Below are 23771 nucleotides of genomic sequence, written 5' to 3' on the forward strand. Positions count from 1 at the left end.
TATTGATATACGCCAGGGTTAGTCTTGTACATATTTCCTTTCGATACTTTCAATGGAAAAATAATTATGTAGAAGCCGGGGTATGGTTCGGCTATTTGTACAATGACTTTTCCGTAAATTTTAGAGTGAGTTCTATGCAAAAATACTGTGCCAGAAATTCCGCCAAATTACCCACAGTGCACTGGGGCGTATGAGTTACTATACTGGATGCTTTTATCGCGATCGTACGATTTCTTCAATAATTTCGTACATGGAGTTTGTGGGAAGTTTTTGTTATAGTTTAATATAATTAGTTCACAGCTAAAATAATTTTCACGTTTTCAATTCGAAAGCAAATAATGTAATGCATTCATATGTCTATGTGTATGCATTTATGCATTTTCCTGCAGCAAAAGTTATCAATTGCTAAAAAATAGCCCACTTTTAGTTAGTTTTTTGCGGAATTTCGATAACATATATAATTTTTAGTTATACTATAAAAATCTAGTAATTGTAAACATTAAACAAGTTTCTATTCAAATATCCTCATAAAAATTGTACTTTAAATACACTTTTTTCTGCACTTCGCAAATACTTTTTCGAATTCACGACAATTAAATGAGGTTCAAACGTTTATATTATAATTTTTATGTTATGTTGTTTTCCTTATTGATATTTTATGTTGACATCTAATGCAGAGGTAACAACCCTTGACTATTTCGCGCCATCGCCATAGAAATATAGTTGGCTTTCCTAAAAAGAAAATATACAGATAATAGTGACCTTTAGTTCCTTCCTAATCAGCTTCAAGTTAACTTATAGTTAGATACATTTCCTGCAGGGTTATAAAAGAATGTGGAGAGATAATAGACAGTTTGTGTAAACGAACATAACGAACATATCATCACCTGAAATGCAAAAAGACGTAACAAAGATCGTAGCTGAAATCCAAAAAGTCGTTGGTAACTAATAAAAAATTCAAAATTCACTTTTTTATTGATATGATGGATATCATCGAATTACAAATCCCCGCATCGTTTAATGAAAAAATAATAATATTAGTTACGACTTTTTCCATTTCAGTGACGATGTTTGTTACGTCTTGTTGCGTTTCAGGTGGCGATATGCGCATGTATACCGTATACTGTTCGCATACAATTAACACAGAGAAAATGCAAAAACTAGTTTTTTAAAGAGAAATTGCACCATTTATCTAAATTTAATTGTGTCTATATCACTGATGCCACATGTCTCGGCGCTAAAAATGCGTGTGTAGGGAATAAGGGCAGATTTTTAATATATCTTAAAATGTAGGGAATTTTTTTGTGTGTATGTATATTGAACAAGAAATTTTCCGCAAGCCTGCGCATGTTACCCCAAGATAGGCGAATTTATATGCATACATACATACATATAAGGGATGTTAATTTTTTCGAAAAAAAACTTTATTTTTAATTTTTTGAGTCCATAGAGGCACATGGCCTTTGACCCCCTTGCAACACGTCTTAACCGACTCTAATCGGGACCAAAATTCATATGTGATATCCTCGTCTATGGTAGTATCGATTTTGGGTATTAGATGAAAAAAAAAATGAATTTAAATTTTTTGAGTCTCTATAGAGCCATCTGTACTCTGCCCCCTGTGCGACATGCCTTAACTGTCTCCAATCGGGACCAAAAATGTATATGTGATATCTGTGACCGTGCTATTACTGATTGAGGGCGTGAGACTGAAAAAAAATTGTTCATTTGACATTTTAAGGACCACCCTAATGTACATACATATTTTTGTGTGTGTGTGTGGCTAATTTCGCTTTTTGTTTTAATTTGTATTTTCAGAATGGAAGTTCAAACGGTGAACAATCACCTAAATAACTCCCTCATATCACCGCCAGCTTTATCGCAATCGCAGCAAACTCAATTGAATAGCAGCATCATTACGCTAAGCCGCAGCAATAGTCCGGCCAGTTCGAATTCCGAAATCGAAAAAGAGCTGCAAGATTTGGATTTGAATAGTTCGCTGAATAGTGGCAGCGTAAGTTTGGGTGCTGAGCTTAATTGCAAATCAAATGGTTCGCTGAGCGGTGCCTCCGCCACAAGTTCGACCACGGGTCTCACAACGTCGGTGACCACAGCCGCAGCAGCAGCAATAACGACATCATCTACTGAAGCATTAATAAATGGCAATGGTACCGATACAACAAATGCTAGCAATAGCTCAATAACTACTACAGGTGCAGTGACAGCAGCAAATTCATTGGCACAGGTGAAGAAGCGTATTTCTAGCAGCCGAACACCTACACGCAAAGCGAGACGAATAAAATTCTATCGCAATGGCGATCGATTCTATCCGGGTATTACCATTCCAGTCTCAAATGAACGTTATAGGTGAGCTAAATAAAAGTTTATGCAAACTCAATTTGGTATTATTAATATTTAATTTTTCTATATTTTACTGCAGATCATTTGAAAGCCTTTTTGAAGACTTAACTCGATTATTAGAGGATAACGTAAAAATTCCAGGGGCTGTGCGTACAATTTATACTATGTGTGGCAAAAAGGTGAGTAATCGAAACATAATCCATTCTCGCGATAATACTACTTGCATTTATTTTTACTTATTAGATCTCCTCTTTGGACGAACTAGAGGACGGCCAAAGCTATGTTTGTTCCTGTAATAACGAGAATTTTAAGAAAATCGAATACAACACCACTTCACAACCACTGGCCAACTTAACACTCTCCAATAAGGCAAGCAATCGCTTGTCAAAGGCCTATCGTCCATCGTCACCACTTAAGAATGGCACGAACTCGTACAATAGCGGGGGCAGCGGAGTACCTGGGGGTGGCATGGGCGGTAATGGCACAAATACCACATCTGGCGCCACTAACGGTAGTCCATTGTTTAAGCTGAGCGAACGCGAAAGCGTCGTACATCCCCGTATAGTAACGTTGATAAGAAATGGCACCAAGCCACGAACCGTAAGTTATTTTTTCGTATAACTATTTATTTAACTGGCGTAACTTCGCAAAAGAGGTAGACAATTAGCGCAATTTTTGAAGCAAATTTTTTCAGCGGCGATAGTGAATAAAAAAAAATCATAACAAAAACATGTCCAGCCCTCTACGCAATTTAGATTTTAGTATTTTTGGCAGAAATCTGTAATATTTTATGATTCAAGCTATCTCACAAAATATCACAACCGCAAGTATTACCGTTACAAAGTTACGAAGAAAACATTTTTTTTTTTATTATTATTAATTGTTATGACCGCAAAAATAGCTTACTGGGCTGTCTTGGGGTTTAGTACGTTCTAAAGTTTTCATTGATATACATAATTCTTCAAAAGTAAGGACTATGTGCAATAAGCGGTATTTTGGTTTCTACATCTAGGCACACCACCATTAGGTTTTAGGTAATCCGCAGAATATACAACGGGCTAATTAAACATTTTTCATCAGTTTGAAAACATTTTGGTTTAGTTACAAATTCTTAAAAAGATGTTAGCCGTTATTTTACGACTTTAAGATTTTACGAGGTCTATGACATCTAGTGAATCCCCTAATTATTATTCTTTATTCATTCAATTAAATGCACACACTTTTTGTCTTATTGTACATAGATAATGCGTCTTTTGCTAAATAAACGCAATAGCCCCAGCTTTGATCATGTACTAACAGCCATCACGCAAGTTGTACGCCTCGATACTTATGTACGTAAAGTATTTACCCTCTCCGGCTGTCCAGTTGTGCAGCTAGCTGATTTTTTCGGTCCCGATGACGTTTTCTTTGCCTATGGCACAGAGAGGGTCAACAATCCAGATGATTTTAAACTCGAACCCGACGAACACAAAGCCATACAAGCGATACGGAAGTCGCTACGTACAGCAGGAACAACATGCAAGGGTCCCAAACCGAAAATGCCCGTAAAGAGTAAAAATCTGAATAGCGCCAAGCATCAACAAAATCACCAGCAAGAGCCATGTGATCAGATTGTCGACGAAGATTTGACAGCGTTAAATGAGAGCGGTATAGATGCAAACGAATTGCCTGGAGTTATACGTGAACGTTACGCATTGGGACAGATTATAGGTGATGGTAATTTTGCCGTTGTACTGAAGATCAAAGATCGACAGAGTGGCTTGCCATATGCGCTGAAAATTATCGATAAAAGTAAATGTAAAGGCAAAGAGCACTATATTGATGCCGAAGTGCGTGTGATGAAGAAGTTACAACATCCACACATTATTTCATTAATCATAGATGTCGATCAGATGTCAAATATGTATTTGGTGCTGGAGTACGTAAGTGGTGAGTCTTGTGCATGATTTTAGTGAAGAAATCTTTTTGATTTGGGAATTTATAGGTGGTGATCTTTTCGATGCTATAACACGCGTAACACGATTTTCCGAAAATCAATCACGAGTGATGATCAAGCATTTGGCCTCAGCAATGGCCTATTTACATTCCATGAGCATTGTGCATCGTGACATCAAACCTGAAAACCTATTGGTAGATATTCTATCTAGGGTATTTGAAAAATGCCGTAAAAGTGGTTCTTTATTTTTCAGGTTGAGTTAGACGCTAATGGCTGTGTAACCGAGCTAAAACTGGCTGATTTTGGTTTGGCCTGTGAAGTGACTGAACCATTGTACGCCGTTTGTGGTACGCCAACTTATGTTGCACCAGAGATACTAATGGAAACAGGCTACGGTTTGAAGGTGAATTTTGAAAAAAAAACATGTTATTTTGCACTCATTTCGTTTAGGAAATAGCTATTTGAAATTATATATAACTTGCTAGCTATGCTATGCTAATCGCACATTGAAAAAAAATAAGGAACTAAACTTTGATAACAGCTTTGTCTCTAAATTGAATTTTTAGATAATATTTGTTATATTTTTTGTTATTTATTTTAATGGTTATTTATGAGTTGTTGGATTTTTTGAGTTATGACGCACTTCCAGTAAACAAGCGAGTTGTAGAACCCTATTTTAAAGTAATAATTATAAAATTAACTTCATTAAAGATCGATGTCTGGGCAGCTGGTATTATATTATACATCCTACTTTGCGGTTTTCCACCTTTCGTTTCACCCGACAATCAACAAGAACCTCTATTTGATGCCATTATATCTGGAGTCTATGAATTTCCGGAGCCCTATTGGTCAGATATCGGAGATGGTGTACGTGACCTAATTGCGAACATGCTGCAATCGGATCCGGAAGTGCGTTTCACCAGCGAGGACATCCTTGATCACTACTGGACTCTGGGCGAAAGTAATGAATACAGCAGTTGAATTTGTCGCCTAAATGTGGTAGAAAAAGGGAGGGGAGACGTAAACAACAAAAACAACAAGTTTTGCATTATAGGACTAAAACTAGAATAGTTGGCAGTACTTGTGTTTTTGTCCACGTAAACACTTTGCTTTAGTTTTAGTACCGTGTATTTAATTGCTTATAAACATTAGGGATATACATATAACATGATAACCTGGCTATGAACGTGATAAAATTATAGAATTGTATGGAATTTATAATTTTATCAAGTTTATCGGCAGTTTATCTCGTTATATGAATACCCGTATTATAATTTATGAAGATTTATTATATGGGAAAAATTCAAGCTACATACATACGGCAATGGAATAACGTTAAAAACAAGAATAAATACGAAATTACTGATAATTTTTGTAAGCACTGAAAATGTTATTGCGAAATTTTTTAATTAACAACGACTTAACTAAATGCGTGCATATTAAAAACACAAACTTTCATACACATATGCATATAGTATGTATGTATGCTAAGTATTTTATTAGACTATAGTATTTATAATTTAGTGCTTCTTTATGCGAAAACCTTCGAAATTTAAACAGCTAAAGAAATTCTGACAAAATAGATCACAGCACTTTTAGAACGACGAAAATATGAGTCAGAAGAAATTTCACACCTCCGATGAAATTATGTATATCAATTGAAACACAAAACAGCGAAGCGCTGTTGAAAGAAAAAACACCAATCAATTAATTGCTGATACTAATTCTTGTATATTTTTTATATAAATATTTTGTACTCACTTTTTATTTGTTATTTTGTATTGAAATATTTACCTGTTACTGTCCCCCGCTAATATTTCCTTGCAGAACAACCTATGTATTTCACCCTTTGGGTATTATTTTTCATTAAAACGTTTACTGTTCGTACTTGCGATAAGGGCTTAGCTGTAAAATATTTTTATGTTTTATGTCATTATATTTTTTAGTTTTCATTTAAAATGCAAAACAAAAAATCAGAAATATGTCCTTTAAAATGCTATTTATGTAACTACTTATTAGAGTTTTGTTTGCATATCTTATTAAATAATTATTAAATAACCCAAAACAAGATTATTGTATTATTATTCTTAAAATATTTTAAGGTAGTTTCTACAGCAAATTTTTAGTATCGTAATGGTTTGAAGACTTTAAATTAGTAAATCATTCTAGAATGCATTGATTATTGAAAACACTATCAATGCTTAAATTGCGCTGTATTATCATTTCAACAGCACTTCAAAAGAGTTGTAAATTTTTACTTTATTTTTAGTCACAAATCTAAAACTGATCTTTCGAAATTTTAAAAACGTGTTAGTTCTATTTTTTACTTTTTATGGTTGTCTTTGTTAAGCGAATGGTCTCTGGAGTTGTACGTATGTATGTAGCTTCATATTTGTTGTAAAAAACAGTTTTAGATTTTTCTTTATATTCTGTCCAAATCTACATACATATGTACGTACAGGTCTATAAAATTCATTGAACTCTTTTTCTTTTAAAGTAGCTGATAGCGAATGAATATTAACCTTAAAAATAAAAAAATATTTAGCGTCACACAGGAAGTTCATTTATTCTCATACATATAAGGGCACATACATATACCATGTATGTACATATGTACGTACATGGATACTTATGCTTAAGTAGTATACACTTCTCCCAATATTATTTCTTGAGAAAGGTAAACTAGCAAAAAACCAAGATGAATATATAAATAATAAAAAAAACATAAACATCATGATACATATTTATAAACGTTTATTGTATTTTGAAAAATGAAATTTTACATACATACATACATACATATATAAAATATATAGCGAGATTCGAAGCAATTCGAAATATGGCGAGCAAAATTATTAGAAAGTGCTAAAAGCTATTGAAAATCAAAAATAAAGGAACACAAAAATAAAATAGTTGTTTCATTTTCTTAATCCGGGTTCCGTATAGGCCTTACACACTTCTGCAGCTTTTCCTGATAAATTTCGAAATGTTGAAACGAAGTCAACTGAATGCCCATGTTAGAGGCTTCCAGGCCCAAGAAACGTGCAGTTTCGATTCCTCTCCCGCAACGGTGATAAAGGGTTAGGGTTGCCAGACGTACTGCTTTTGGGAGTAAACGTACTCCTTTTTATTGCAATGTACTCCATTTTACTCCAAAAAAAACATTGGGAAATGTACTCTTTTTATTTTAGTTTTGTACTCCTTTTAGTTTTGGGTCCTTTATAGAGTTTGCTACAACAGTAGACTCTACGTAACCGGACCGACCCAGGTGTATATTTGGCAAAATACTGTCACTCTAGCTGAATCGAAAAAAGCTCTTGAGAGTTTTTATGCTGTTACAACAGAACCCTCTCTGGGTTAAATGAGCTTTCAGGATATGATCTGTCTCTCTAATTTTGAACAGTCCGTTCTGTCAGTAAGGATTTGTATTCCATTTTAGGTCTCATTTTACGCGGTTTTTTATGCGGATTTGAATTTATGCGGGTTTTCAAACCATTTTACGCTGGAGCGCAACCCCTGTTTTTGTATGAAAGCAAAGAACTTTTCTATGCGGCTTTCTGAAGAACGCATATACAGCATAAAAAATACCTAAGTGTAAATAAATAAATAAAGAAAATCCTTCACAAACTCAAAGCTAATTAACATTAAACATTAACAGTGATTTAAATGGAAAATGATTTTTATTTTCTGTCAAATTCCGTATAAAATTCAAAAAATTAAAATAATTTTTCACTTAAATTGCTTTCGTGAAATCGGCTGTAAAAATTAAATAATTTAAGAATTTTGTGAACTAGTAACATTTTCAGAGACTTTGGAGAATATCCTATCTTCGCGTTTTTGAGAAATTGCATTCCAAACTTCAATCGCGATTTCCCACAACCTGCCGAAATCAACATACGACAATCTTTTACCCAGGCTACGGATCGGGTAAAATACGTCAAGCAAGGGAAAAATCATAACAAGGCAACACTGCTTATTGTTTTCCCAAACAGCTGATTGAGCAGTTTTCCGTAAAATTTGTTTTGTCCCAGCTTGTTTTGCCGTGCAATTGCTTTTTACACTTTTTGAACCCGCTTAGAATAAAACAAAAAATTAAAGATTCGCAGTGTGTGTTAAAAACGTTCAGCTTATCATCTTAACTATGGCTGAGCAAGAGCCTGTTAACAATAGCGTAAGTAAAAAAATAAAGTTTTCGCCTGTACCTAAATACATACATAATGCATAGGTAAATATGTAAACATAAAATTGATTTGCAGGACACAGAAACCGAAAGTGCTGAGGATGAAATTGAACCAAAATTTAAGTATCAACGTATTGCCAATGACCTGCGAAAAATTCTCAACTCAGATGTTGTCACCTGTAGTGCAGTGCACCCGAAGGTATGTACTTTTTTCGCGTTTAACAGAGACTACATAAAACATTGACAGAAATACATAAAAGTTATTATAAAGAGATATCATTCATAATTTATTTTACAGTTTTTGATGTTTGGCACGTTTTTGGGCCGTATCTATATATTCGATCACCAAGGCAATTCCGTGACTTCACATCTTTCAGATGCTCCAACCGATTTTTCACATACTGTCGCCGTCAATCACATGGATGTAGACGCCAAGGCAGAATACGTGGCCACTTGCTCTGATGACGGCAAGGTTGTGCTTTTATTACAATACTTTCAAACAATTATCTAAAAAATCAACAATTTTTAGGTAAATATAACCGGCCTATTCAGTGATGAAAATAATCAGAACTTGAACTTCGCGAAATCGATAAAAGCAATAGCTTTAGATCCAGATCCCAAGACACCTGCTGGAAAACGGTTTGTTGTAGGTAAGCATGTTTACAAATCGCACACGTTCCAAAAGTGGCAACACTCAAAAAAAAAAGGTCGAACTAATGCAAATAGGTTATTCTTCACGATTATCATGTTCTCTAACTAGAAAACTACTGTTATTAATCGCGATGGATGTGCACGATCCATAAGCAGTTATTTTTTCGGATCTGATTTTTGAGTTGTGCCTCTTTTGTAGATGGTGTGCGATATTTGGATTAACAAAGATATACGAATCGCAAACAATCTTCAAAAGTGACACAACTCAAAATTTAGCATTGTGAAAAGCTTAAAAGAAAATAATCTTTCTATTAAGAAGTATATTGGCTCATGTTATGTAAGGGTAGCATTTGTTGATCTAAATTTTTTTACAGGCGATGATAAGTTAACGCTGTATGAAAAGAATTTTCTCAAGAAATTAAAGACAACCGTGTTATCCAGCGCTGAGGGATATGTATTATCAGTTTGCTGGAATGGTACCTTCATTGCATGGGCCAGCTATCTAGGGGTGCGGGTCTATGATCTAAATGAAAAGTGTTCATTAGGTCTAATGAAGTGGGAAGAACCAGCAAAGTAAGATATACATATCCTACTTAAAATTCTCATTCATTCAAGTCATTGAAGTTTTGATTAATTTTAGCTCCCGCTTAGAGAATTTCCGTTGTAATTTCCGCTGGTCAAATGCAACAACTTTGCTTATAGGCTGGGTGGATACAATACGGATCTGTGTCATACGGAGACGAAATTCTATTGAAGTAGCTTCACGAGATTTGCCCGGTTTCATCGTAGACCCGAGTATGAACAACCTTTTCACAATTTTTTTACAACAAAGAAATAAAATTGAAAATTTTGTCAGTTTCAACATTTCAAACAACCTTCCACATATCCGGCTTGGCGCCACTCACATCCAATCAATTGGTCGTATTGGGTTGTCCAAAGGAAAAAGATGCGGAACGTAAATCACTGAGACCGGTGCTTTGTGTTATGGAGTATAAGTTGAATTCCAGCGAAGAGATTTGCACTGATAGTCTGTCATTGCGTGGGTAAGGAACAATTATAGAATTTCACTTAAAAAGGATTTCATGTATTGAAAAAATTGCCTTTCAGATATCAAGAATATACAGTTAATGATTACAGTTTAGGATGTATTATTGAGGAAAATCGTTATTTTATTGTTGCACCAAAGGATATAGTCGTTGCAAGTCTTTACGAAACGGATGATAGGGTCAAATGGCTAGTTGACCATCGGTAAGTGTGCAATTTTTTTGCTGATATAGATATATTTCGAATCACTTGCGATTTATGTTATCAGTGCTATGAAAGCTTTCTAAGAGAAGAGAATTATACAAAAATATTTATGAATTTTTGAATAATTTGGTTACTAAGCTAATTTTAAAAATCTTCATTTTTTATATTAGTTAGAAGTTTATTTGTCTGTAGATTTTTATTAAATACCCAAATATACGCTTTTTATGTATGAATAATGCATAATATGTAAAATTGATATACTCGCATACGTATACATAAATATGTACATATCCAACAAGCAAAATAAACTTAAAGGTTTTTTAAGAGTTTACTAAAATTAACAAAAAGCATACCAAACGCAAAATTTTGGTTTATAAAACACTTGAAAAAACGGTAATATAATAAAAACGGCCACCTTGTTTATAAGCGTATGAATATAAATTTATAATAAATAAATGGCTTACAGCAAAAATGTTCAATGGATGCCGCTATCCAATTCCTATAAAGAATTGCTCGCTGATTCCGGAAATCGACTTAGTTTTTTATTCTATGGATAGGTTTTCAAGATATTTTCAATTTACCGTTATTCAGCTTAAAACAAAAAGTGGTTACTTTGCATATATATGTATCTCGAAAACGTATCCATAGAATATAAAATTTAATCGATTTTTGGAATCAGCGGGCGATTCTACATACAAATTTGTTAGTGGCGTCTGCAGAACAAAAACCAAATTAAAATTTTTGATCCAGTGATATTAATAAAAAGAAAGTATATTTTCTTGGTATGGCTTCGTCGTAAAAATTTGCATCTAACTTTTGAAATTAAGTGATTTTTAAAATTAGCTCTAAACAATTGTATGTAAAAGGTTCATTTTACTTAAAATCAACTTAACACTATAGCACTTATTTAACACTTAATATAGCAAGCTTACTTTAAGTTACTTTTACCAACATTTACAAAAATAATTGTTGGATATGTATGTATGCAGAAATAGTAAAGCCTCTGCTCGGATTGGTTTTTTGCATGTTTAAGATTATTACTGCCTACTTTACGATTGTATCACAGCATTTATCAGCCGGGCTCAACCAATCATAAAAATAAGGCTTAATGATATTGCTTTGGTCTTTGTCATCAATTGCCTTTCCACCTCTTATACATACACTGCCGTCATCTATCTGCTGCATTTCCTCCTCGTTTAGCTTGTGCAGTACTATGTGATATCGACGGCACTTCCGCGGTTTATACTGTGTATCAAAACGTGGATCATGACGACGATAGACAAAGCGTAACGGAGCCACCCATAAACCAACTGATACATCTTCATTTGTATAAGGCGAAAGTATTTGTGCATTTGTTGCAATATGTTCACAGATTTTACGTGAAATCACATATCCACCTCCCATGGCATACGTTATATAATGGGTAGATAGACGGTAGTTTATATCCCGCCACTTTCCTTTTGTTTTCACATTCGACCTTCCTTGAAAATAGCCCCAGTAGAGAGCTGGTAATGGTTGGCCATTATACTTCGTGGTTTTTCGCACCAATTTACGGTCATAAGACACGAGTTCATTCAGCAAAATGTTCAACTTCACGTACGTGTCATCATCCGTTTTAAGTAGATAGCTGAATTCGTAGTGATTTGTAAGTGCTTCTATAGAATGTAACATCTTTTCGGTTAAATTTTCAAAGTTGTCTTGCAAACGCGGTAAAAGCAACATGTCTCCATAAAGTTTTTGCTCCCTATCCAACTCTGCACGTAAGCCGGCAGGCATGCCTTCCGTGCCAACGGCAAAAAAATGTTTCACTTTTATAAGTCTCCGCGATAATTCTTCATGATTCATGTTGTTATCGATCCAATGAAGGTAAGCTGCCAAACGATTCGATTGGTCCGTCACGCTTTCCATAATTAAATGACCACTTTCAGCATACTTGGGCACATATATCAAGCTTTCCGGGTAGTAAGGCATTTCGAGCGGTTGCCCACGCCTCAACCAAGTTTGACGCAGCTTGTGTCGCCGATTAACATTCTTTGGAGCTGTAACCACCAATATCATCAAGAAAATATCTGGATGTGGCTCCATACGACTGACACCGCTCTTATGCGTCAAACACTTTTCTGCGCTATTTAGCATGCCACTTAAGAAGCAGCCAAAGAAAAAAGCCACCATTGCAGTAAAGAGTGTTATCAGATTATTCAAGCGCTTCATTTTTTCAGAATAAACAGCAGCCGTAACATTTTTTATTTCATTTTCACGCTCCGTTTTGCGTGTCTGAAGCGAACGAGCGGATGAACGGATAATTGTGAAGCTGTTGTCCTTCCGCACCCTAGAAAAGCCAAACGAAAGTGCGGATGTGTGTACGAGTATGTGCCAATAAATATTGCCTTGCTTCTACATGCTGATACTGACGTGCGTGTAATTTTCGTTTGGCTGAAAAATTGCATACGATCTCTTTAAAAAGTTAATTCATTTATTAAATTTCTACATACCAACGCTTATAATTGACACTTTTTTATTAAAACAATGTGCGAAATCTACTTGTTACCGATTTTTCATTTTTTTTAATGGCCCAAGCGAAAACAGTGATGCCACATTGAAAGTAATTACGTTGGTGTGGCAACACTTAACTTCCGTCGCCTGTTGTTGTGAAAGAGGGAAACAATTATGTTTCAGGATATAAAAAATCGTTTAGTAACTTATTCTATTGATAGCGATAATTTTAATTTAAAAGTCAAAATATTCATTAAATTTTACAGCAAATTTGAAGAAGCAATGGAAGTTATATCAACACACGGCGGAAGCTGGTCGTTACTATCTGTAGCCAAGTATGTATCGCGTTTTATTTAATATGTTTATTTGATTTTCTAACTTAAAAAATATGCATCTTACACATAGACTGTATATAAATCACCTACTCGCGATAAATAAATTCGACGATGCTGCTAAATTATGTCTACGTGTTTTGGGCAACAAAAAATCTCTTTGGGAGGAGGAAGTGTTCAAATTTGTGAGATGCCAACAGTTGCGTTCGGTTAGCGCTTATCTACCTACCTCCGACGACTGTAAGCTTGACCCTCATGTATACGAGATGGTGCTATATGAGTATTTAAAATTTGATGTCAAGGGATTTTTGAATCTCATAAAAGAATGGCCATCTCATTTATATAATTGCACGGCAGTCATAAACGCAATACACGACAATTTTCGAAAACAGAATGCGAATGAGTTATTAGAGGCACTAGCAATACTCTATTTGCATCAGCGTGACTATGAAAGTGCATTGAGAATGTACTTGAAGTAAGTTGTTCGAAATTATAATTTTCACAATTTCATTTTAAAGATAAAAAAAAAAAAACTGTTAAATTGCAGATTACAAAACTCTGATGTATTCGAAATGATTCGGCGTTATAATCTCTATGATGCTATACATAAAATGATTATACCACTGCTTCAACTGGATCGTGAGCGTGCATTTAAAGTTTTATTCGAACGAAACAAAATATCACCGGAAATTGTTGTACAGCAATTGGAGCAAAATCAAGAGTATTTATATTGGGTGAGACTGAGCAAATGACTTATACCGTAATACTTGCGCTTTAAATAAATTGGTTTTTACAGTATTTGGATGCTTTGGACAAAGTCGACAAAAGTGGTAAATACCATTGGAAACTGGTGAAGTTGTATGCAAAATACGAACCAGAAAAGTTGCTACCATTTCTAAAACGATCCAATCACTATCCCATGCAAGAGGCTTTGGATGTATGTAAACGTGAATTATTTTACCCTGAAATGGTATATTTGTTGGGGCAAATGGGTAATACCACAGAGGCGTTAAATATTATCATTGAGAAGGTAAGTGAAACTTATTGTCTATTTCAAATGTCCGATTTAACTGAACGAACGTATTTGGCTTAGATAAAAGATATTGAAATGGCAATTGAATTCTGTAAGGAGCACAATGATTCGGATTTGTGGAATATACTGATCGATGAATCAGTGAAGGAGCCCGCCATTGTACTCAAACTCCTGGACGGTATAGTAGGTAAGTGTGTGGCATAAGAAAGTATGTATATACATACATAGTATGTATTACATTAATAATAATAAAATAAACGAGACGACAAATAACGGATTCCCGTTAACATTTCCATAGATTACGTTGATCCTGTCGCAGTTGTTGAAAAAATTAAACTTGGCCAAAAAATACCCGGTCTTCGCGATGCTGTAGTTAAGCTTTTGTGGGACTATCGTTTACAGGTAGGTACAATCATGCATATGTACGTGGATGAAAAATTCATTCAATAATTTAGGTGGAAATTCGTAAAACCGCGCAAGAGATTCAACTACAATACTATTATGACCAACATGCTAGAGTAGTTAATACACAAAATCGAGGCCGTTGCGTGTCATCTTCTGAGCATTGCTTAAAATGTAATCGTTCTGTACTTAGCATGAACGCAAACATTGCGCCTCTAAATGATGTTGTTGTATTCTTATGTGGTCATGTCTACCATTCTAAGTGTGTTCCCGGCGGCATCGAGGATGAACACTGCGAATTTTGCAATCCCAGCGATTTTAATAAAGATGACGACTTTGCACTGCTCTTGCAATAGAAACCTATCATAGATTTTAATTATATCAAAAGGATTTTTTATTCATCAAAACAAAGCGCCTAGATTAGAGTGAAAGGTTGCTGATATCAATTATTTCAAAAGTACAGAAGAGCTCAAAATAATTTTTTTAAAGTATTTTGCAAAACTTTGAATACAACACATTCACGTATTCACAGTAAAACTAACATCCACATAATGGGTTGAACTTGATTTTATTGAAAGGTTTTCATATTCCTCTGAACTTTTCGAATTGCCTCGTGTCTTTTTAGTACTGGCAACTGGTAGCTCGACCCTTTTGGAAATGAGGCACTTTTACTTTTCCTTGCTTCCCTCATCAAAAAGTTCCTTTTTACCTCCCTTTTATTAGCTCGGGATGTAACTATGTAATATTGATGCGCCTAAAACATGCAGCGATTTCTATTCTCAAGTTACATATGTACCTGATGATAGTACGAATGGAAATTATAATAGCGAGGTTTTAGTTTTTTAAACTATAATTTTATTATTTATATGTATGTGCTTTTCACTCTAAGCTAGCGTACGATTTACATTATTTAGCAAAATAAAACGATCATCAAATCAAAAGGAAATTTAAAAAATATGGTTAAAGATCTGTTAATATGCTGTAGTTTAGGCGAGCAGCTAGTGCAATTCGGTAGAAGTACATAAAAAGAAAATACAACATCGCATGCATTCTCTAATCACTTGTAAAATATTCCTAAAAACTGTCCACTTTCTCAAGGATACAAATATAATTCCTCTTCAATGCTATTCTATATATTATTAGCTATTTAGACTTAAGAAATTTATTAACGTTGTGGATGTTTGTTAAAGGGTCGCACTCCCGTTGAATACGAAAGAACAAACCGCAACCTTCGTATTTCGCTGCTAAGATGGATTACTTAAAACCCATATTAAGTATTAATCACATTTTTTTGAAAATAAAGCTTTTATATGAATGTATTCTCATTTTTTTGTTGGGTTGGATGAGCAGCACGAAAATTAATTATGTGGATAAAGTTTCTGAAGCCAACCGGGCCGTTGGCCAAGCAGACCAAAGTTCAAAGCCACATCTTAAAAACTACGAGAATTATTTGCATCTTTAGAACAGCTATGTAAGCATGTCCTATGAAAACATTAAGGGCTGGTTTCTCCAACTCAACTTAGTTTAGCCACTTTTTGGACTTAAGTCAAAAGTTAGCCTACGTTTTATACAGCTTAAAACCAGCCCCAAGTCTGTTTTTCTTCTGCGAAATGACATATCTTTCAATTACGGCCTTTGCATTAACGGTGACTACATATTCCGACGATCTCTCGACAAATTAAAAAAGAAAAGAGTTGTTTTACTGTAAATAAAATCCTATATTATTATTTTAATATAATAATAAAGTTTTAGAGTTTTCCCCACATGTCCATTTGAGTGCATTTAGGCCTCAGACTCGGACTTCAGCTTGGCAATGTAGGCAGCCTTGTGTTCGGCGACCTTCACCTTACGCTGTTCATTCGTGAGTTTCTTAGCATTCCACCGTTTCTTCACGCCGCCGCTCTTAGTTTCCTTCTTCTTGTGGGTAGGATCGGCGCGAATGGATTGGTGGGCTTTCTTGTAAATAGTTTCAAGCTGAAAATAATAAATGAAAAGTTTATTCCAAATTTGGGTACTTTTTTTTTTTGAAATTGAACATTGTGCAACCATAACAGGAAACATATCACATTGATTAGGAGTGATAAACTTCGAACACAGGTTCCTAAAAATTGATGTGGTCCACTTTTGGCACAGCCAGTGTCGTGGGCAACAAGACACAGCGGTAATTTTGAAAATGGACGTGAAGATTTACAATGTAATTTTGTATGGTCACTCACATCGTCAGCACGGATTCCCAATTTGATGTAACGGCTGAATTGGCGTTTGAAGCTTTCTTCATCGTTTTCCTCAAGAGTGCGCATGTAATCAGCAACATGTTGACCGAAAATATGGGCGCGGTGGACATCGGCATTAAAGCTCTTAGCCTCAGCACTATAGCCGGGGAAACGCTTCACAGAATGTGGAATATTCAAACCACCATCGACAGCACCTTTCATGGCTCCGAATACACGAGCACCAGTGGTTGTACGTGCAAGACCAACATCCAAGTAGCAACGGAAAGCGCCTGGACCATCATCGACGGGTTCTACGTTGTATTCTTCACCTGTAACTTCAGTACAACCACCGTAAAGGGTATCCAGACCCAATTTGTTGAGGATACGACGAGCAACGAGTAAACCAGTACAGTATGATGCAGCGTAGTTGGTCAAACCCACCTAGGAAAAATGCAATAATGTACTCATAACATAACCTCAATTTATAGCTAATTTGGTATATCGCACCTTAACTCCATACTTGGGCAACTCATGGGAATAGGCAGCGCAGACAACACGATCACCCTCAATTCTGGCGTAGGCTATTTGTACGGTGATATCCTTGTTGGACAAACGTACAATTAGACGGTACTTTGGTGTGTTGTACTTGTTCTTGTCCTGGAAGATCAAACGTTTCCTAGCGTAGTAATCTGTTTTACCCTCACGACGCCTCCGGAATTTGACCTGGTAGCGCTTGAAGTACTGCTTGTTCTTGACTACTTTGACGAAACCCTATGAAACAAAAACACGATTAGTTCGGCGACATTCAATCTTCTAATTTCCAAAGCATCGATGGCACATATTGCAAAATTTTACTTTATTTACTTGCACTGAAATATTGCGGGCTGAATTCTTGCACAAATTTAATTTATTAACTCACCATTTTTACGAAATTATTAATTTAATTCACACCGACGTGAAATACGCGATGCCTTCACACGTAGGTGAAAAGAAAAAGAAAGAGATGGCAATATCATCCATTACTTTGACAGAACGGAAGCAAAATGCCAATGTGAAAAGCAGCCAACTTTTCTATGAACGAGCTGAGTTGCAAATATTAAATTATTGTTTTTTCAAATGACTTAAAATTAAACTATACAAATCTTCAATACGTGCAAAACACAAAGAAAGGAAGGGAAAACTGTCTTTTAACTAAAGATATATAGGTATGTTGAATTTTTTGTAATTTAATTATCCTAATTTCAAGCGAAAAGGGTCACATCCGCTATCCACAGAAATGGCTAATAGGCTTTCTCTTAAATAACTTCAAGATTAATAGCCCTGTAAAGACATAAATTTACTATAAGCGGTCTTTTTTATAATCTTGTAATGAATCTCTACCCTTTACATTCGTTGAATATTTTAACCGAAAGTTTTATTAAGAATGCAACAGTTCAATTTGAACAGCTGTGACTTCGAGTCTCGAACACTTGCGCTCAACAACTGAAAAAAAAAACAACACAAAACGTCTGTGAAGAATTGTTCAATTGTGTATGTGGAAAAAATTGTATACGAAAAAATTTAGTGAAATTTTTTTTTAAATCAACAAAATGCATTGATAAAAGTGCAATTTTCATTTTCAAGAATATAAGTTGTGCTCAAGTGTAAGTGTTGAGTTATTTTTGGCGACGCAGTGAACATAATGGGCAACGATAGTAGTCGCCTAAAGGGATTAGTAATTGATAAGAACTCTGTAGAAGCAAACGACTTCTGGACACTTTACAATGCGGAATCGCCAACCACATCCAATGAGGACGGTCGTCAACTACTTTCCGTGTTTCAAGGTGAACCGGTAGTAAATGGACAACTGTGGGTGACACAGGGCCCCCTGGAACGCGCTATAAAGGTAAATAAATGCCTAAATGTCGTTATAATTTAACGTAAAAGAAAGTTAACACGTTTTCATTTAGAATTTAATGATATATCGGCATCCATATATATTGAAATATGTCAGCACCTGGGAACAAGGCGGTCAAAAACATTTAGCCACAGAACGTGTACGCCCTTTGACTTCCGTTTTGTCGACACAAAACAATTTACAAGTCTGCCTGGGATTGCGAACTATTCTCTGCAGTTTAATATTTTTAGTGGAGAAGGTAAGCAGATTTTCGTACTTTTAATTTTTAACAAATACTTAACTCCCTATTGCACCAAAACCATAGCTCGCATACATAAAAGCACATTTATATAAACAATTATCACAAAATTTGCATGTCTCATCTCATGGTGGCATTATATTATTATTATTATTGCGCCATGGTCTCATCTAAATTATTCAAAAACCCATTATGAAAAAACCCTTCTTTCGTTTAAATTTGATTTATTCGTTACCATTTTGAAAAGTTTAATTTTACATTGTGTCATTGTGCTTTAAATGTGTATATACTCTGACCTCCTGTGCCCCCTGTTTTAAATACGAATTTCAACAGGCTTTGGGGCGCCACCTTAACATTTGTATCTCATCAATTTACATAACAGACGATGGTAGCTGGCGTTTGGCTGGCTTTGAATATGTATGGAAAAATAAGGAAATAACAAAGACATTGCTTGATTTTGTAAAAACCTATCGCTATCCTAAAGCCGTTGATTCCGGCGAATGCAAAGATAATACTATTGATGCCGTTGAGCAATATGCTTTCGCAACACTCTGCGAAGAAGTTTTGAATAAGTGCAGCAAAAAAGAGACCACAGAAACTCCACACTCGCAAGAATTTCGCGACTATTGTTCCACCCACCTAAAACATAATAATGCACATTTACGGCCACGTCTCTCGGCCGTACTGCTACATCCATACTTCAATCATGAATTTGTACTTATACATTCCTTTCTGTTTGAATTGCCCTTAAAGTGTTTGCAAGAGAAGCAGGATTTCTTCACTGGCCTTATCGATCGCCTTCGCTATTTTCATGAAGAAGTGGTTGGCGCTCAATTAGCTGCTGATCTTCTCTCGCGCATGGTTTTGCTTGATCCCACTGCGCAGTTATGCGTTACGCCTTACGTGCTAAAGACGAAAATCGATCATTCGGCAGCCTTATTCTCTAACCCGACATACGTGCGCTACGTCATGCCACATATAAAGAAAATGTTTAGGCTCCGTGATGCACAGATACGTTTAATATTGTTAGAATACTTTATGGAATTCGTACGACTACTTTCGAAGGATGAGATAATGGAGTGCATACTCCCATATTTGCAAGAGGGTATGAATGATACAAATGATGTTCTGGTAGCTAAGACACTGCGTTGTATGGCTGACTTAGTCCCAATTCTAGGAGCCTCTACCGTTATCGTTGGCAACCGTACTCGCATCTTTTCCGATGGTCGTCCACAGGCAGCAGTTTCTGATGCAACAACTCATTGGGTCGAACCGCGCTCGATAACGCCCGTAATGGGCAATAATATAGACTATATGGTGTCAGATAGTCCATTGCCGGACCACGTTGATTTGAGTGGTAGCTTTAATTCATTGCCTCAAGTAGGCACAAACGAAGAGCAGGGAATGCCGCCGCGTTTAAGCCCGGACGGAGGCGAAGATGATAAGAGTACTTCTGTTAGGGATGGTATGGGATCACTGAACCCCTCACAGCAGCATGAAGAAATTGGTAGACAAAGCGATAACGAAACGGTAGCAGCAGAAGCCATTGTTGCAAATAGCAGGGAGGCAACATACATTTTAACACCTAATATTGATGAAAATACAAATGAAACTGAGAAAATATGTTCAGCTGAGATTTCACAGATCATTACTGGTATTGAAAACCCAATTGTGAATGGCTTTCACAATCGGAACCTAGCTGAAAATAGCGACGACGATGAGATTGAAGCGTGGTCCGATTGGGAGTCTGATGAGCTACAAAAGCTAAATCAGGCAGCTGCAGTTGATAAGTCACCTGCAAAAATTGATGAATCAAAAGTGTTTTTGATCACAAACACAAATAATCTAACTTCACAAAGCCCCTCTTTTACACTGCCTGAATGTAGTACTGAAGTCAATAACGTATCAACAAAAACAAAACCATCCGCTGAAACTTCGAAACTGCAAATATTAGAGGTATGTAACTCCCTTAGTTACTGAAGCATTAATTATCTGCTAATATTTTTCAATCTATTTTTTAGACCACTATCAAAGGGGATCTTAATAGTACCGCAGCAAGCACACATCAGACGCGAGCTCTTAAAATAAATGATGATCTCAACGCCTTTGACATTGTTGTCCATAAGACGGCGACGCCACAAGTCGACGGAATTATTGACTTTGATTTCTTTAAAGACATGGAACCAATTATTGAACCGAGTACAAGCAAATTATCCTTAGCAGGGACTTTAGTGACAAAAATGCCATCAAATACAATGAAATTGCCAAATAAGGATGACAATGATGAAATAATAATCGATAGTAGTCGATTTGCCGCTGTGGCCATTAATGCAGACGACAATACGGGAGGCGGAGATGGCTGGGGTATGGACGATGATGTCTCGGAGGCGTGGAGAGAATAGTACGATCATGCTGCTGTTATTCAACAACAGCATTTAGTGCAATCAACTTAGCGCCGGGACGTTGTCGGAATGAGGAGCAAAGTTGCCCCTTGTTAAAATTGTTCTTATGTTATTATGCATGTATTTCAACAGAATTTTGATGCGCTTGTAAAATATGCAATGAATATGTTGTTTACTTTCTAAATTACCTTTTTTCATTATAGAATTTAATATGTATTAGTACTATAAGGATTTACTGGAAAAATAGTTACGAAAAAAAGGAAATCAAAGACTAGAGATAACTTGACGCATTAAGAAAAAAATAAAAAGTTTTAAATTGGTATTTTAACCAAAATCAACGCGAAATGTTTCTTTATAATCTGTTTGATATTTCTCCAAATTTCTACCAATCAAGTCAACTCACTCCAGTTAATATCCGTTCCTTTTTGTTATCCGGATATCCGGTCACATTCATTTGGTTATCCGGATATTCTAAAGAGTGTTTGAACGATTTCGTAAAACTGTAGAACACTCATTAGTGCACAAATTGTTACTTCATACTTAATAAGAAAACAATACAATTAGGTATAATTTTCAGTTTTTTTTTTATCCATTAGGGTATTATTTCGACCTCAAGTGATAGATTGACAGGTCCATATGGTGTAAAGTCTAAAAACGATCCACCGTTCACAAGTTGTGTATATATCAGAGACCCAAAATAATTACTATCCTAATATTTGAGATCAAAACGTCGCCTTGTCTTTGTGTAATTACTATTTAGGAGAAATATCCTTTTTCGTCTCGCGGGACGATTAATTTCAGAGGGAATATTAATAATAATTATATGGTATTTTTATACTTCTAGTCTCTCGGGACGTTTATTTCAAGACGAAAATTATTTACGTCTTCTCATAATAATTATGTGGGACATTTATTTTTTTTTTCATCCCGCGGGACTTTTATTTCCATATGGAAATGATTTACGTGTTCTCATAATAATTATTTTCTTTATTATTTAATTTTGCTTCTTATAATCGTTATGGTCTATGGTATATATTTATTGAATCCATTGGAGCCATAATAACTAAATTTTTTCATCAGAGAAAACTAAAACTTCTTGGTTGTCCTTCTTAGGGTTGTATGCACAACAGTATTCCAATTGCGATCTTTTGGGTGTTTTTGAAATTAGTACTCTACCTTTGGATGTCATTAACACCATCTGTTTCATAAATTTTTGTCCTGTATCACGGCAAAAAGAAACTGACCTCACAATGGACTTAATGTCACTCGTCTGCAGTCTTTTTGTTTTGGCTACATTTTGTTTTTATTTTATGCAGGGTTTCTACTACGGCTATATACTAATAATACGTATTTGTGTATTGCTTTTATTTGCGAAATCTTTTGCATAAAGTCCTGGATCCAGAACCTTCTCCACCTGGTTGGCCAATATTCTGTATATGAAATTTGAAATGGTCCGACATTGCGTCGATAGCACCATTTTGATATGCTTTCTCTGGGATCTCTGATGTTATCTGCGGTTTTGATGTCGCTAATGTATCATGCCTTATACGTGCCAATGCTGGGCACTCACAAGGATTCTGTAGGACCGTTTCATTACTTTCTTCGAGATGCTGCTACCTCACGGCGAGTTAGACGGAAAGACCATTTTAACTACATTACCACGACATCCGGTTCTACGTACCGGAATGACTCGGGTTTTACTCGACCAAGGGCTGTTCCTTCGGCGATCTAACCCCGTTTAGGTCGGCGAAGTATCTCAGAAGTTGGTCGTCCATAGGGCTACACTTGCTACGTATTCTTCTGCTCAGGGCTGGCATCGGGTCAAACCCAGGGCCAGAATCCTACTATTGCTGTGTATGCCAGAGACGACTACACCACAACTCCACCTCAGTCAAGTGCAATTCTTATGAGGGGTGGAGCCACCTCAGAGTCGCCTGCTGCTGCTCAAACAGAGCAGCCTCCACGGCTAACCCTAGTCCACCTGAACAGCTCAACACAGACACCACAGCACCACAACACAACAACACAATAGACCACATAACAGACACAACCGCGCCACCACCCACACGCCGCCGCCAACAACTCGTGGTTCCTCCTACAATCTGCACGGTATGTCAGACCAGGATATTCCGCAATGTGACATCAGTCAAGTGCAACACCTGCCTTGGCTGGTGCCACTTTAGGGCATGTTCAGGTCTACGCACCACGCGAGATTGGCCGAGGAACTTCGAGGGCCCATGTTGCGCTGCTCGGTCGCAAACCCCAACCGCGACGCCACCCACTACCACCACAGGGCGGCTGCCTCCATAGCAGCGCACACAGCCAATGGCGGCAAGGCCACACACATCCCGTATAACTACACGTCTCCCGAACCACATGAAGCTC

The 23771-nt window shown here is 36.2% G+C and overlaps 5 protein-coding genes across 13 annotated transcripts in view; 3 read left to right on the forward strand and 2 right to left on the reverse strand.

Annotated features, from left to right (window-relative positions):
* The window catches only part of LOC118735960 (serine/threonine-protein kinase GL21140), a 70854-nt gene extending 64920 nt beyond the window's left edge, over nucleotides 1–5934 (forward strand). For 6 of the 7 annotated variants that reach the window (XM_036466027.1, XM_036466030.1, XM_036466029.1 and 3 more), the window contains exons 3-9: nucleotides 1819–2367; nucleotides 2441–2540; nucleotides 2605–2961; nucleotides 3603–4290; nucleotides 4346–4491; nucleotides 4551–4700; nucleotides 5009–5278. In XM_036466027.1, the coding sequence (XP_036321920.1) occupies nucleotides 1819–2367; nucleotides 2441–2540; nucleotides 2605–2961; nucleotides 3603–4290; nucleotides 4346–4491; nucleotides 4551–4700; nucleotides 5009–5278 (2260 nt within the window). Of the gene's footprint in view, nucleotides 1–1818; nucleotides 2368–2440; nucleotides 2541–2604; nucleotides 2962–3602; nucleotides 4291–4345; nucleotides 4492–4550; nucleotides 4701–5008 lie in introns of all 7 variants that reach the window. The other variant, XM_036466026.1, reaches the window with a different exon arrangement.
* A 2376-nt stretch (nucleotides 5935–8310) lies between these two features.
* Nucleotides 8311–15951, forward strand: LOC118735961 (vacuolar protein sorting-associated protein 41 homolog). Its single transcript, XM_036466034.1, has 15 exons — nucleotides 8311–8468; nucleotides 8554–8676; nucleotides 8776–8949; nucleotides 9007–9127; nucleotides 9503–9701; nucleotides 9769–9923; nucleotides 9985–10171; nucleotides 10236–10376; nucleotides 13136–13204; nucleotides 13275–13676; nucleotides 13749–13935; nucleotides 13998–14231; nucleotides 14295–14421; nucleotides 14533–14636; nucleotides 14690–15951. Exons 1-15 carry the CDS (start codon nucleotides 8439–8441, stop codon nucleotides 14990–14992), a joined length of 2556 nt encoding a protein of 851 aa, XP_036321927.1. The 5' UTR covers nucleotides 8311–8438; the 3' UTR covers nucleotides 14993–15951.
* On the reverse strand, nucleotides 10260–12981 carry LOC118735962 (beta-1,3-galactosyltransferase 6). Of its 2 annotated transcripts, XR_004992661.1 has the most exons (3): nucleotides 12869–12981; nucleotides 11309–12809; nucleotides 10260–10455 (listed from the first exon to the last, which is right to left on the reverse strand). XR_004992661.1 is itself a non-coding variant. In XM_036466035.1 (2 exons), the coding sequence occupies exon 2, from the start codon at nucleotides 12585–12587 to the stop codon at nucleotides 11421–11423; it is 1167 nt and encodes a 388-aa protein (XP_036321928.1). In that variant the 5' UTR covers nucleotides 12588–12809; nucleotides 12869–12981; the 3' UTR covers nucleotides 11196–11420. The 2 variants fall into 2 exon arrangements, 1 of the variants encoding a protein (XP_036321928.1); XM_036466035.1 differs by lacking the exon at nucleotides 10260–10455 and having other exon boundaries at nucleotides 11196–12809.
* Nucleotides 15952–16330: 379 nt separating the features above from the next.
* Nucleotides 16331–17877, reverse strand: LOC118735963 (60S ribosomal protein L5). The gene is made up of 4 exons (XM_036466036.1): nucleotides 17769–17877; nucleotides 17357–17620; nucleotides 16853–17290; nucleotides 16331–16610 (listed from the first exon to the last, which is right to left on the reverse strand). The coding sequence occupies exons 1-4, from the start codon at nucleotides 17769–17771 to the stop codon at nucleotides 16419–16421; spliced, it is 897 nt and encodes a 298-aa protein (XP_036321929.1). The 5' UTR covers nucleotides 17772–17877; the 3' UTR covers nucleotides 16331–16418.
* A 444-nt stretch (nucleotides 17878–18321) lies between these two features.
* On the forward strand, nucleotides 18322–21725 carry LOC118735965 (protein-associating with the carboxyl-terminal domain of ezrin). 2 transcript variants are annotated; one of them, XM_036466037.1, is made up of 4 exons: nucleotides 18322–18734; nucleotides 18799–18984; nucleotides 19318–20940; nucleotides 21006–21725. In XM_036466037.1, the coding sequence occupies exons 1-4, from the start codon at nucleotides 18531–18533 to the stop codon at nucleotides 21384–21386; spliced, it is 2394 nt and encodes a 797-aa protein (XP_036321930.1). In that variant the 5' UTR covers nucleotides 18322–18530; the 3' UTR covers nucleotides 21387–21725. The 2 variants fall into 2 exon arrangements, with proteins under 2 accessions (XP_036321930.1, XP_036321931.1); XM_036466038.1 differs by having other exon boundaries at nucleotides 18324–18734; nucleotides 19738–20940.
* The last annotated feature ends 2046 nt before the right edge of the window (nucleotides 21726–23771 follow it).

Source organism: Rhagoletis pomonella, unplaced genomic scaffold (assembly GCF_013731165.1).
Source record: "Rhagoletis pomonella isolate Grant_MI unplaced genomic scaffold, Rhpom_1.0 Rhpom_scaffold_00003, whole genome shotgun sequence".
Lineage (NCBI taxonomy): Eukaryota > Metazoa > Arthropoda > Insecta > Diptera > Tephritidae > Rhagoletis > Rhagoletis pomonella.